Below are 12,278 nucleotides of genomic sequence, written 5' to 3' on the forward strand. Positions count from 1 at the left end.
TATTTAAAAAGGAAAAATTAGCATCCGTCTACAATGAAAAATCACAGTAAACCATTTTAAAGATATGGTTAATTTTCAATTTATCTTCACAGGAAATTTACATGTTTGAGACAAAAGTGCATGACTTAACAGTAATGGTTTAAAAACCCTGCAAAGCCACATTTGAAGAGCACTAGCTCTCTGGAGGCCCTAGGGAAAGGTCCACCTGCCAGGATGAGTGCTGGGGCTCAGTTTTCTTTTAGTGGTCCCTGCAGTGAGCACACTTCTGTAGTCACTTAAATTCCACACTGGTCCGGAGAGATGATGGTTCAGTGCTTAAAAGCATTTGCTACTTTTCCAGAGGACCAGGGTTCAATTCCCAGCACTCACCCACATAGTGGCTCCTGTCTGCAACTCCACTAAGAGGATCGACTCCATGGGCACCAGGCATGATGTGATGCAGACCTACATGCATGTGAGTCACCACACATAACCAATAATTAATGAAGTTCTTAAGTCAGGGAGAGTAGGTTTTTTGTTGTTTTTTCTCTCCTCCAGACAGTTGTTTCTGTGTAGCTCTGGCTGTCCTGGAACTCACTCTGTAGCCCAGGCTGGCCTTGAACTCAGAGATCTGACCGCCTCTGCCTCTGGAGTGCTGGGATTAAAGAGGTGTGCCAAAAAGTACTGTCTCCTTTGTGTAGCATGAATCTTAAATGGTCTTAATAAAAACAAACCTTGAGGCCAGGTATTGGGGTAAATGCTGGAAGATCAGAGAAGCAGAACAAGCCACGGCTACCTCACCTTGCCAGTTCCTCAGCTGACCCTGCTTCCTCAGACTGGAAGCCTCTGTGTCCTCATCTGTATGGGTCTCAGCTGAACTGTTGCTCGAAAGCCTAAAAGCTTAACCAGCACTAGTTCCTCGTCTTCACCTTTAAATACCTTTCTGCTTCCTGCCATCACTTCCTGGGATTAAAGGCCTGTGTCACCAGGCCTGGCTGTTTCCTGTGTGGTTTTGAACTCAGAGATCCAGAAGAATCTCTGCCTCTGGAATGCTAGGATTAAAGGTGTGTGTGCCACCATTTTCTGGCTTCTATGTCTGCCTAGTGGCTGTTCTGTCCTCTGACCTCAGATAAATTTATTAGGATGAACAATATATTGGGGGACATAATATATCACCACATTTCCTCTTTCTTGTCTAAAATAGTAAAAGGTTACAGTCAAGAATTACATTAACAATGTCTAGACCATTATCATTACAGATTCAGACAAAAAACTCCATTTTATATATATATAAACAACGTCCAATCCAGTAACATTTGATAAACTCAGACAAAAAAATTTATTTTATTTAAAAACCAATCGTTCCCTTTAAAAAGATTCAATAATCTCCCTTTTATCATTTTTATATCTTCTCGTTTTTCTTTTTAGAGTAGATTCAGTGATCTACCCATTTATCCTATTATTTATCTTTTTTCTCAGAGTAGATTCAATGATCTACCTCACTTTTGCTTCCTGATTCAGGTCCGTGGATGTTAACTCTGTGAAGCTTTAGCTCATCTTCATCTTTCAGTTGTCATGAACCTTCTAATGTGCCCCTGGGAGAGAATGTTTTAGATAGAAAGTGGAAGCCAGTCTCAGGTTTGTGAAGTTTATCGCCACCAACAGTGGGCACTGACACTTGAAGTAGTCCAGTCTGGAGGAGGATGAAGTAGTGACCTGGCATGGATTTTGTGTCTGGCAATTAAAAAACCAAGGGAGTTTGACCTTGCAGCGCTCACCACCCTGGCCTCACTACGTAAACCCACTCAGAGATCCACTTGCCTCTGTCTCCCAAGTGCTAAAATAAAGGTGTGCGCCACCACACCCAGCCTGAAAACCCTTTTATAGCTGTCTACTTATCTTGTCTCTTGGATAGTGACCTTTACTGATATTGCTCAGATACCGTGATTATCCATTTCAGGTCCACATATTATCCATTTTCAGGTTTTGGTGTGTTCACAAGTGTGTCCCACCCAGGATTACACTTGCATCTCACAAACACTGAACCCAAACCTCAACCCCAAACCACTGCTTATCAATTTATCTCTGGCAGGTGACTCAATGCACAGACTATCGTGTGTGGACCTCTGTGACCAGTTTCTTTCACTCAGCACATTTTCAGGACTCTCTGCCAATTTTCCCTATTTGTTTCTCTTTACACAGATGAACATCATATAGCCAGAACACATTTCATTGATATATGCACCCAGGACTGGAACCACTGTTTTTTACTGCTTGAGGACTTACCATACTGTTTTTCCAAAGGGGCTGGAATTCTACATTCCCACTGGTGTACAAGAGTTCCATCTCTACTCCCCTGCCAACGCTCACCTCACTAACTAACCCCGCTCAGTCAAGGCTGTGACTTCACGTCTCAGATCTGCCCCTTCTCACTGGCTTACCGGCAGTCCATTACTTACTGTCTTGGGACAGGCATCTATTCAGGTCTCTTGCCTATTTTGTTGTTAACCAGTTATATAGGAACTTTTTTGAGACGGGTCTCATTATATAGACCAGGCTAATCCCTGGTTAAAGCGAGGCTTCTGCCTCCCATGGAATTAAAGGTGTACATCACCACACTAGGTCTATGTATGTGTGCAGATATTTATGGCCTCTGTTTTGAATTTTTTTTTTTTAAGATTTACTTATTTATTATGTATACAGTGTTTTGTTTGCATGTATCCATGCAGGCCAGAAGAGGGCACCAGATCTCATTACAGATGACTGTGAGCCACCATGTGGGTGCTGGGAATTGAACTCAGGGCCCTCTAGAAGAACAGTCAGTGTTCTTAACCTCTGAGCCATCTCTCCAGTCCCTTGAGATTATTTGCACAAGGTCTATACGTGTTATTTATTAGTAGAGTAAATGTATACAAAGGGAATATTTCAAAGAAATACACGGCACCTCAAATTCTACAAACTACATGATTTTATTTATAAAATTCAGCCTATTGCTTAAAGTTGCCCATGCCCATTTCAACAGTACCCAGTAACAGATCTCCACTACAGCATACTTCTGAAAATGTTTTCAGATAAGTATCATTCAGCGCTTCAGTACACTGCTATCCCAGGTCCTGACGGTGAGCACTGAGGAGAACACCAGGTGAGCTAATCCTCATCATCTTCACTCACTGGCGTTTTCTCATGTCACCTTTATTCGTGCGATGATTTCATTCACAAAACTATTATTCTTCGCGACCACTTCGGCCTTCAGTTGTTTTAGCCTCATTGTGATGTTCTCCTCCGACATGTCAGCAAAGGGCACCTGCTTCACCTTGGACAGGAACTCCATAATAATTTTCTCACCTTGCTGAAAAACACACATGTCCCAACATCACTAAAATGTCTCATTAAAGTCCTTTAGGCAGTAATGAACTATTTTCTTTTCTTCTTCTTTTTTAGATTTATTTATTTATTCTGTACACAGTGTTCTGCCTGCATGTGTCCCTGCAGGCCAGAAGAGGGCACCAGATCTCATTACAGATGGTTGTGAGGCACCGTGTGGTTGCTGGGAATTGAACTCAGGACCTCTGGGAGAGCAGTTGGTGCTCTTAACCACTGAGCCATCTCTCCAGCTCGAACTTTTTTCTTTTAAAGATTTATTTTTATATGCAGGGTGGTGGTGGCACACACCTTTAATCCCAGCACTTGGGAGGCAGAGCCAGGCAGATCTCTGAGTTGGAGGCCAGCCTGGTCTACAGAGCGAGATCCAGGACAGGCACCAAAACTACATGGAGAAACCATGCCTTGAAAAAAAAAAAATTTATTTTTATTCATGTGTCTGTATGACATATATCCATGGTGCCCTTAGAGGCCAGAGGATGGTGCCGGATCCCCTGGAGCTAGATTTATTTATTTATGACCTACCAGATGTGGGTGCTGGGAACCGAACCAGGGCCTCTGGGAAGTAGCAAACACTTTTCCTCCAGTCAGCTGGAGCAATGAACTCTTTGACTTTGATCCCAATGTGCTACAAGATGTTCAGCAAACATTTTTATTGAAGTAGGCAAGCAATTCTTAGAATCACAAAGCCCTTGGCTGCTATGAATTTCCCAGAGCAAGTCATTAATAAGACAGTTATATTTTTTGTTTTGTTTTTGTTTTTCAAGACAGAATTCTCTGTGTAGCCCTAGCTATCCTAGAACTCACTCTGTAGACCAGACTGGCCTCAAACTCAGAGATCCACCAGCTTCTGCCTCATACAAAGCTGACTGACTCAACCAGGCACCAACTGTTAAAATTTAAGACTAGATATTGCTATAATTAACGACGCCATTCCACCTAGTTTATCTAGTAATTAAAAGGTTTATTTCAGGTCAGGGGTAACTTAAAAACAATAAATGGTTGATTAAAGACATTGAGATTTAGTAGTTCTTCAAGCCCTCTGCTTTAACTGACATGGAATTGAATCTCGGGGGAAAGAACTTAAGGTTTATAAGGCATACTTTGGGCATAAACACTGAAATTCTCTCTTACATGCGCACACACACACACACACACACACACACACACACACACATACATGTGTGCACATAAGATGTTTCCATTTCTACTTACTGCTCAGTGTTGTACCAAATGACATGGTTATTACTTTTAGGACAAATTCCTGAACTCACATTCTTCATCTACAAAATGGGGATATTATCAACATCACACATTTGTCTTGAGGATTCGAAGCATTTACAGCAGGTCCGAAGCAATGATGAGTACTATGTAATTTATTACAGCAGGTGAAGCAGAACTCAGTGGCCTATTATCACACGAGAGAACCAAATGGTACCATATAGGCAACCAGCTAGTATCCAGGAGGTAAGAAGCAGATATCTAACTACTAAAAAAGAAACACTTCTCCATTAAAAATCACATATAAGGAGTTGGCGAGATGACTCGGCAGGAAAGGTAAGCCTGGCCACCTGAATTTGATCTCGTAGACCTACATGGTGGAAGCTGAGAATGAATGCCTGTAAGCTGCCCCCAACCTCCACATGTACACCAGGGCACACATGGGCACGTGCGCGCGCGCGCGCGCTCGCTCTCTCTCTCTCTCTCTCTCTCTCTCTCTCAAGACAAAACGTACTTTTTGAAAAACAAAACAAAGCCTATACTAACAGCAGCAGGAATGTTGTCTCCTTTAGCTTTAAAACTTTTCGAAAACATGTCTTCTGATATCAAAAGTACATGATTTCAGTTTTCTTGGAAACTAGGAATTATATAAAACAGCCTGCCTAATTCCAATCTTCAGGATCTGTGAGTTTGATATATTAAGGGAAGGGTGGCTATACAACCGTTCTGGGCTCAGGATGGCAGCTTTCCACATCTAAAATTATGAGCAAGTTATATTTTTCCTTTTTGTACAGCAACTATCTATCTTTAAAAAAAGAAAAAAAATCACTGGGTAAAAACTAAAGCTATGCCAAGTCAAAGTCTGCCCCAATGTACCGCACCGTAGCGCTGCCAGGGACAGGCTGCAGCCAGAGTCTTCCATGACTGAGCAAGTCTGCGCTGGGGGGGAGAAGGAAGTAGACATATGCTGCCGCAGCACTGTGCAAACATCCAACCTGACCCACTAACTCAGAGGGCTCAACACAAGAGCCTCTCTGGGACAGACATCTGCCCACAGACAGCTCTCCTTAACAAGTCTCTGACACACCCATTTCTCTTACTTGCTTATATTCTAAACAATATGAGGGCAGGAATTGTCTTTGTTTTACTTATTCAATTTAGCTGGACATCTATAGCTTTAAAAATTAAATCTAGATTCACATGTATTTAGTTAACTCTACGTTCCTTACTCCTGCTGCCAAATCTAGTACTTTAAATGATACTGGGGGGCAGTGTGGGTGTGACAGGAGATGGGGGCAGTGTGGATAACAGGAGGTAAACCCAGAGATCCTGCTCTGTCACAGGACTAAGTGTGGCCCATATCCTTCCATGATACAAAGGATACGGCATAGAAATTCAAGAAAGAGAGAGAGAAGCTGGGAACTATGGTCCACATGTCTAAACCCCAGCACTCTGAAGGAAGAGGCAGGTGGATCTCTGTGAGTTCTGGGTCAGCGCAGTCCACATGGTAAATTCCAGCCAGAGCTATATGGTGAGACCTTTGTCAAAAATGAAACAAAACAGAAACAACCCAACCACCACCAACAACCAACCCAGGGATATTTTTTGGTTGTGCTAAGAAATATGAGCCAGTAAGAATGATCAGTAATCAAGTACTGAGATCCTATAGGGGAAGCCCGACTCATCATGGTTCCGGATACGCACAACAGAGGATCAGTAACTAAAGCCAAGATGACCAACCTCTCTCTCCAGGTAGCACTTCTTGGCAGGAGGTTCCATTTCATCACGTCCCTGGAAAGTTCCAATGTTCTGAAACTCCTCAAGCTCCAGAGCTTTCTGTTTGGCACACTCGATCACATGCCGAGGGAAATTAGCAAGCTCAGCCACATGAATCCCAAAACTCTGATCACAGACGCCTACGGGAAATAGAGGTAGAAAGAAACAGTGGTCGTGTTAATGGAGTGTCCCTTTATTGTCTTATTAGATCATGGAATTTGAGATTATTTCAAAAACATTAGCCAAGTGGTTCAGAGCACCTCAGCTAAAACTTTCAAGGACGTGACTCACATCCTCACCCTCACTGAACCTTTCTGCCTCAAGAACAAGTGAACTCAGAGACTGTGCGGCTGTGCTTAGTACCAGTGATGCTCCTACGAAGCTGCTCGGCTCAACCAGGCACCAACTGTTACAACTTAAGACTAGATATTGCTATAATTAATGAGGCCATTCCACCTAGTTTATCTGGTAATTACAAGGTTTATTTCAGGGGTAACTTACAACCAATAAGGGCTCGATTACAGGGTCCGGGAGAGATGAGGTGCAGTCCAGTGTAGTTCTCTGGGAACTCTGACTTGGCCTGCAAACCCAGCCTCCAGGACCACGAGGAGCTAAGAGAGCGAACATGCACGCATCTCGACTCTTACGGGGCCTGACCCTCTTGGCCACACCCTGGGGGCAGGTCCTCGGCAGTGTGGCAGTTGCTAGCTGCCATACTTCGGCAGTGTTTCAAGGTCAAAGCTGGACCACTACAACTGCCCATACTCTATCTAGAGGCAGACACTGCTCAACTAGACAAACAAAAGTAAACCATAGGGAAGTATCTGCTAGCACACCCACTTGCTTATTTTCTCTGTGCCACACTTGTCTAACCCCTAAGAATTCTGAGGCCACTTCTGTAGTATACAGCACACAAATAACAACTTCAAAGCAGAACCAGAGTTTCATGCTGAATGCCAGATCTACTACAAATATTGTTTTCTCTAACAAATATCAATAATGTGAACACAGTAGCTCAAATTAATTCCCACTGCAGCAAAAACAAAGAGGAAAACATCAAGACTGTGTGAACAGTAATAAGAACAAAAACATGTTCATGGGAACTCAAGACAGACATGTAGAAACCTTATTCTGATGACTGGTGAATAAATAACCATCCAGTATGGTAAAGAAGCCTTTCAGAAGGCTAGTACCACTGGTACTGTAATGTGCGTGGGGCCAGACCACAACCATCAGATGCAGATGAACATTCCAGAGCCACTTCTAACAGTGCCAGAGCATCTGGACTCACCAGCTTTAAATGACCATGTTTCTAGGACACAATCCTAAAAACACCAAGAGCCACACATGGCTCAATGGTTAAAAGCCTGGACCGCCCTCCCAGAGGACACAGTTCAGTTCTTGGCACTCAAGTCAGGTGGCTTACAACTCCCTACAAGTCCAGCTGGAGGAGATCCAACCTCTTCCGGACTCCATAGCTGCACTCACATGCACTAACCCATACACAGACAAGACATAAGTACACAGTTAAAAATAAAATAAAACAGATCCCTCGAAAAATAGTTATGTCAAGGTACTTTCTCTCCTCCACACACATACTTCAAAAAACAACAAGCCTTTAATGTCAGCACTCGGAAGGCAGAGGCAGGCAGATCTCTGTGAGTTCCAGGCCAGCCTGGTCTATAGTGTTTCAGGATAGCCAGGGCTACACAGAGAAACCCTGTCTCAAAAAAACTCTGTGAGTTTGAGGCCAGCCTGGTCTACAGAGTGAGATCCAGGACAGGCACCAAAACTACAAGGAGAAACCCTCTCCCAAAAAACAAAAAGGAAGAAACTGGCAACAAAAACAACCGACATCTATAACTATAATAAATCAATCCCTCTTCCCCTTTATTATTTTGATGCAGTAATGCAGATAATGTAAACTGCTCTTGTCTCTAGACTAGAAAGCCTTAAAAACAATTAACAACAACCGAGAATAAGTAACGTGATGGTTGCTACTGCAGACACTAAGTTCCCGGCAAGTTGCGCACGCCCACCTTTTTTCACTTGGTAAAGCATAGTTAAGGTTTCTTCACTAGTTAATGCTGTGACGTGAAGATTATTAACAGTTGGTATCTGGCTGGCCAAAGCAGTGAGTTCATGAAAATGGGTTGCAAACATGCAAAAGGCACCAATCTTCGTTGCGATGTATTCCGATATAGCCCAGGCTAATCCAAACCCATCATAAGTAGACGTTCCTCTTCCCAGTTCGTCAATGATTATTAAGGAATCTTTGGTTGCTGACCTGAAATGCACAATTACACAACATAAAATGTAGTTTGGAGCCTGGTATGGTGGTGCACACCTTTAATCCCAGCACTCGGGAGGCAGAGGCAGGCAGATCTCTGTGAGTTCCAGGCCAGCCTGGTCTACACAGAGAAACCTGTCTCAAAAAAACCACCGACCCACAATGTAGTTCAGAGATCAGGACAGACTAGGGGAAAGACTAAAAGCCAGAGGAGGTGGATGTCTGCAGCACAATATTATTTGTTAAACACAGGCATGGCACACATGAACCCACACTAGCGAGTGTTATCGTTATCTCTCTCTCTCTGTCTCTGGCTTTTTGAGGCAGGGTCTGTCTTTGTAGTCCTAGCTCTCCTAGAGTTCATTATACAGACCAGGCTGGCCTCAAACTCACAGATAGCCACCTGCCACTGCCTCCCAAGTGCTGGGATTAAAGGAGTGCGCCACCGCTCTTCATGTCTCTTTTCCTGCCAATTGCCACTTCATGTTTTAAAAAACTTAAAGTTACAGATGTATTGATCAATTACAAAGCCACTGCAACACCACAATGGATTTCAGCACGCTTTAAAACAGCAGTAGACAAAAGAGCACATGGACACGTGACATGACAACCACCAGGGAAGAAGTATTTTCACCATTAGAACTTTAAAGATTGGGCTGGAGAGGTGGCTCAGTGGTTAAGAGCACTGACTGCTCTTCCAGAGGACCTGGGTTCAATTCCCGGCACCCACATGTCAGCTCACAACTGTCTGTAACTCTGGTTCCAGGGGACCTGTCACCCATGGCAAAACACGAATGCACATTAAAAAAGAACTGACAAGATAAGAGGAAGGGTGTGAATAAGGGACTGGAGGACTTCCAGGTGTCGTCAACAGTGGAAGCGAAAGCAGAGGTGACGACTAGAACCCTGGAGAACTTTACTAAGTGTTTTATGTGGTGTATCTGTGTGTGCACGAGAACTTGCATGTGCTCCACGGGCACGGAGGAACACGTGTTGCAGGCATCAGATGTACTACAGCTACACCTCTACAACTAGAGTTACAGGGAGTTGTGAGCCACCGTGGGGGCGGGGGGGGGGGGGGGCCGCGGGGTGCTGGAAACCAGGTCCTCTACAAGAGCAGGAAGTACTGGGAACTGCTGAGCCCTCTCTGGTCCAAGAACTTTATTTTTACAAGATGACAGCCGCTCCCCTGTTGTTTTCAGACACTCGCTATGTTGCCCAGGCCAGTCTAGACAACTAGGACTGAGTTCCTTTCTGTCTACAGAGTGGTTCAGGACAACAGGTATCCCAGCTCCAATCACCCTTTGAAGATAATATAGAGTACAGATAGCTCACAGGCAAACACTCGCTAAACCAAGAGTGAATCCACAAATTTCACACAAAATGGGGCCACAGGTCTCCATTTTCAGGGGACGAAGACACACACATACCTGAGGATAGAGGCAGTCTCCAGCATTTCAGCCATGAATGTGGAGACACCTTTCAGCTGACTGTCACCAGCCCCAACTCGAGCCAAGATGCAATCCAAAATGGACACCTCTGCTGACTCACACGGCACAAAACACCCGATTTGGGCCATGAGTACAATCACCCCAGTTTGACGAATGTATGTTGATTTACCTCCCATATTGGGACCTATAAAACAAATTATATCAAAAAGCAAGACATTGATTTCTTTCACTAGCAATTAAGATACTAGCAACTGTTCAAAACTGCAACTGAAGACTACTTAAGTCACAATGGCATGCCAACCAGACACGCAAGCCATCGGAAAAACATGCACCAAGTCACTGTCCACACAGCATCCAAATGCAATGTTCTCAGCGTTTCTTCAGACAAACCTACACTGAGCCCTTTTACAGGAGACAGGTCATAAAACATACAGCTAACCTGGAGCTTGACTATGATATATAAATCTACATATATTGCCCCAGCTCAGACACCTACAGACTAACTTCACAATGTCCAGAGCAGACCAAACTGATTAGTCAACAGCATTATTCATTAATAAACAGGCTAGTCTGGGCAAACTCCTCATATCACTTAAACTCCATGCTCCATGACCCTTCTGTTGGCAAATTACAATTTCCTTGTTTGGGTTAGGTTAAATAACAATTTAAATACCACTTAGGGAAATGATAGAATAAAGTCATAACTTCCCCAAGTTTATCTGTGTAACTCTTACCTCCCTATTGTTTTCTAGACTCTGGATCTGCTCACTCTCTCTCAGAACAGCTCAGCTACTTTTAAATAAATATGCACACTCTGCTACATCTCAAAAGGATTGATAGTCTAAGCTAAGTTTTTCCAGGAGACAATTCCCATCCAGTCTTCTAAAGACTGACTCTGGTGAGCTTTGTAGATGAAACAATGTTTGTTTTAAATGCTCTGAATGCCTGCAACAGAATTTTTTATTGATATAATATTATCTCCTAAACTTTAGCTGCCCCAAAAGACTTCATTCTAATCAAGACCTAAAAGCATTACCAACCTGAGTAATACATTTTTTTTCTAATGTCAGAAACAGAGACTTTCTTCATCAATTTAAAACACATTATTTCCACTCCAGTATTTAAAAAAAAAAAAAAAAAAGTGTTAACCCTTCACAGAAAGTAGGTTTTTGGTTTGTGCCTTTCCCCTCCTTAAACAAAGTCGAGCAGGGTAGTGGTGGTGCACACCTTTTAATCCCAGCACTGGGGGTGGGGGGTGGGGCAGGCTGATCTCTGTGAGTTCCAGCCAGCCTGGTCTACAGAGCAAGTTCTAGGACAGCCAAGGCTACACAAAGAAACCCTGTCTTGAAAAACAAAACAACAACAACAACAACAACAAATTTACCAGTAATGATGTGAAACATCTGTTTGTCCTTTTCGAAGTGCACGTCGTTCGGAATGAATGCGACTTCGTCTTGAACCTCAACACAAGCGTGCCTGGAGGCTTTCAACACAATTCTTCCTGTTCCTTTCTCCAAGATGACTGGCCGCACGTAAGGAACCGGTGCAGCATTTGAGACGTGAGCAAAGCTGACCACGGCATCTAACTGAGCTAACACATCATTGAGCGTCTGCATTGGCTCCACATAGCCTGCAAAAACATGAACCAGGACATGTACATGGGATTATCAAATAATAAATACACACCTTATAATGAAGACCACTCAAAAAATTAACAAGTTTGCTACAATGAAATTCGAAAAGAAGCCTGAAACTACAGGCTGGAGAATTGGCTCAGCGGCTAAGTGCACTGGCTGTTCTTCATGAGGACCCAGGTTCAATTCCCAGACCCATATAGCAGCTCACAACTGTCTGTAACTCCAGTTCAGGGGGTCTGACACCCTCACACAGACATACCTGCAGGCAAAACACCAATGCACATGAAATAAATAAATCTTAAAAAAAAAAAAAGCCTGAAATTCAATGCAGTGTTAAATTTTTTTATACATCCTTAATGCTTTCTATATAAAATCCCAATTAACTAGCACAAAAAGGCACTGTCCCCTAATGCTGGGAAATATGGGGCAGCATGACAATGTTAAGATCAGCACAGGAAATGGGCAAGCACACACAGACTGTTGGAATATTAGCTGAGTTTCACTTTGTGCAACTGGTGTGTGCAGAGGATTTCAGTATAACTA

General features: G+C 43.3%; 1 protein-coding gene across 2 annotated transcripts in view; it reads right to left on the minus strand.

Moving 5' to 3' along the window:
* Window positions 1–12,278, minus strand: part of Msh2 (mutS homolog 2) — a 75,470-nt gene that overhangs the window by 8,687 nt on the left and 54,505 nt on the right. Inside the window, exons 12-16 of one of the 2 annotated variants that reach the window (XM_036171108.1) lie at window positions 11,483–11,728; window positions 10,078–10,282; window positions 8,397–8,644; window positions 6,322–6,497; window positions 2,925–3,328 (exon numbers count right to left, since the gene is read on the minus strand). In XM_036171108.1, coding sequence (XP_036027001.1) covers window positions 3,161–3,328; window positions 6,322–6,497; window positions 8,397–8,644; window positions 10,078–10,282; window positions 11,483–11,728 — 1,043 coding nt within the window. In that variant the 3' untranslated portion in view covers window positions 2,925–3,160. Of the gene's footprint in view, window positions 1–2,924; window positions 3,329–6,321; window positions 6,498–8,396; window positions 8,645–10,077; window positions 10,283–11,482; window positions 11,729–12,278 lie in introns of those variants that run through there. The other variant, XM_036171109.1, reaches the window with a different exon arrangement.

The sequence above is a fragment of the Onychomys torridus genome, chromosome 21 (assembly GCF_903995425.1).
Source record: "Onychomys torridus chromosome 21, mOncTor1.1, whole genome shotgun sequence".
Classification (NCBI taxonomy): Eukaryota; Metazoa; Chordata; class Mammalia; order Rodentia; family Cricetidae; genus Onychomys; species Onychomys torridus.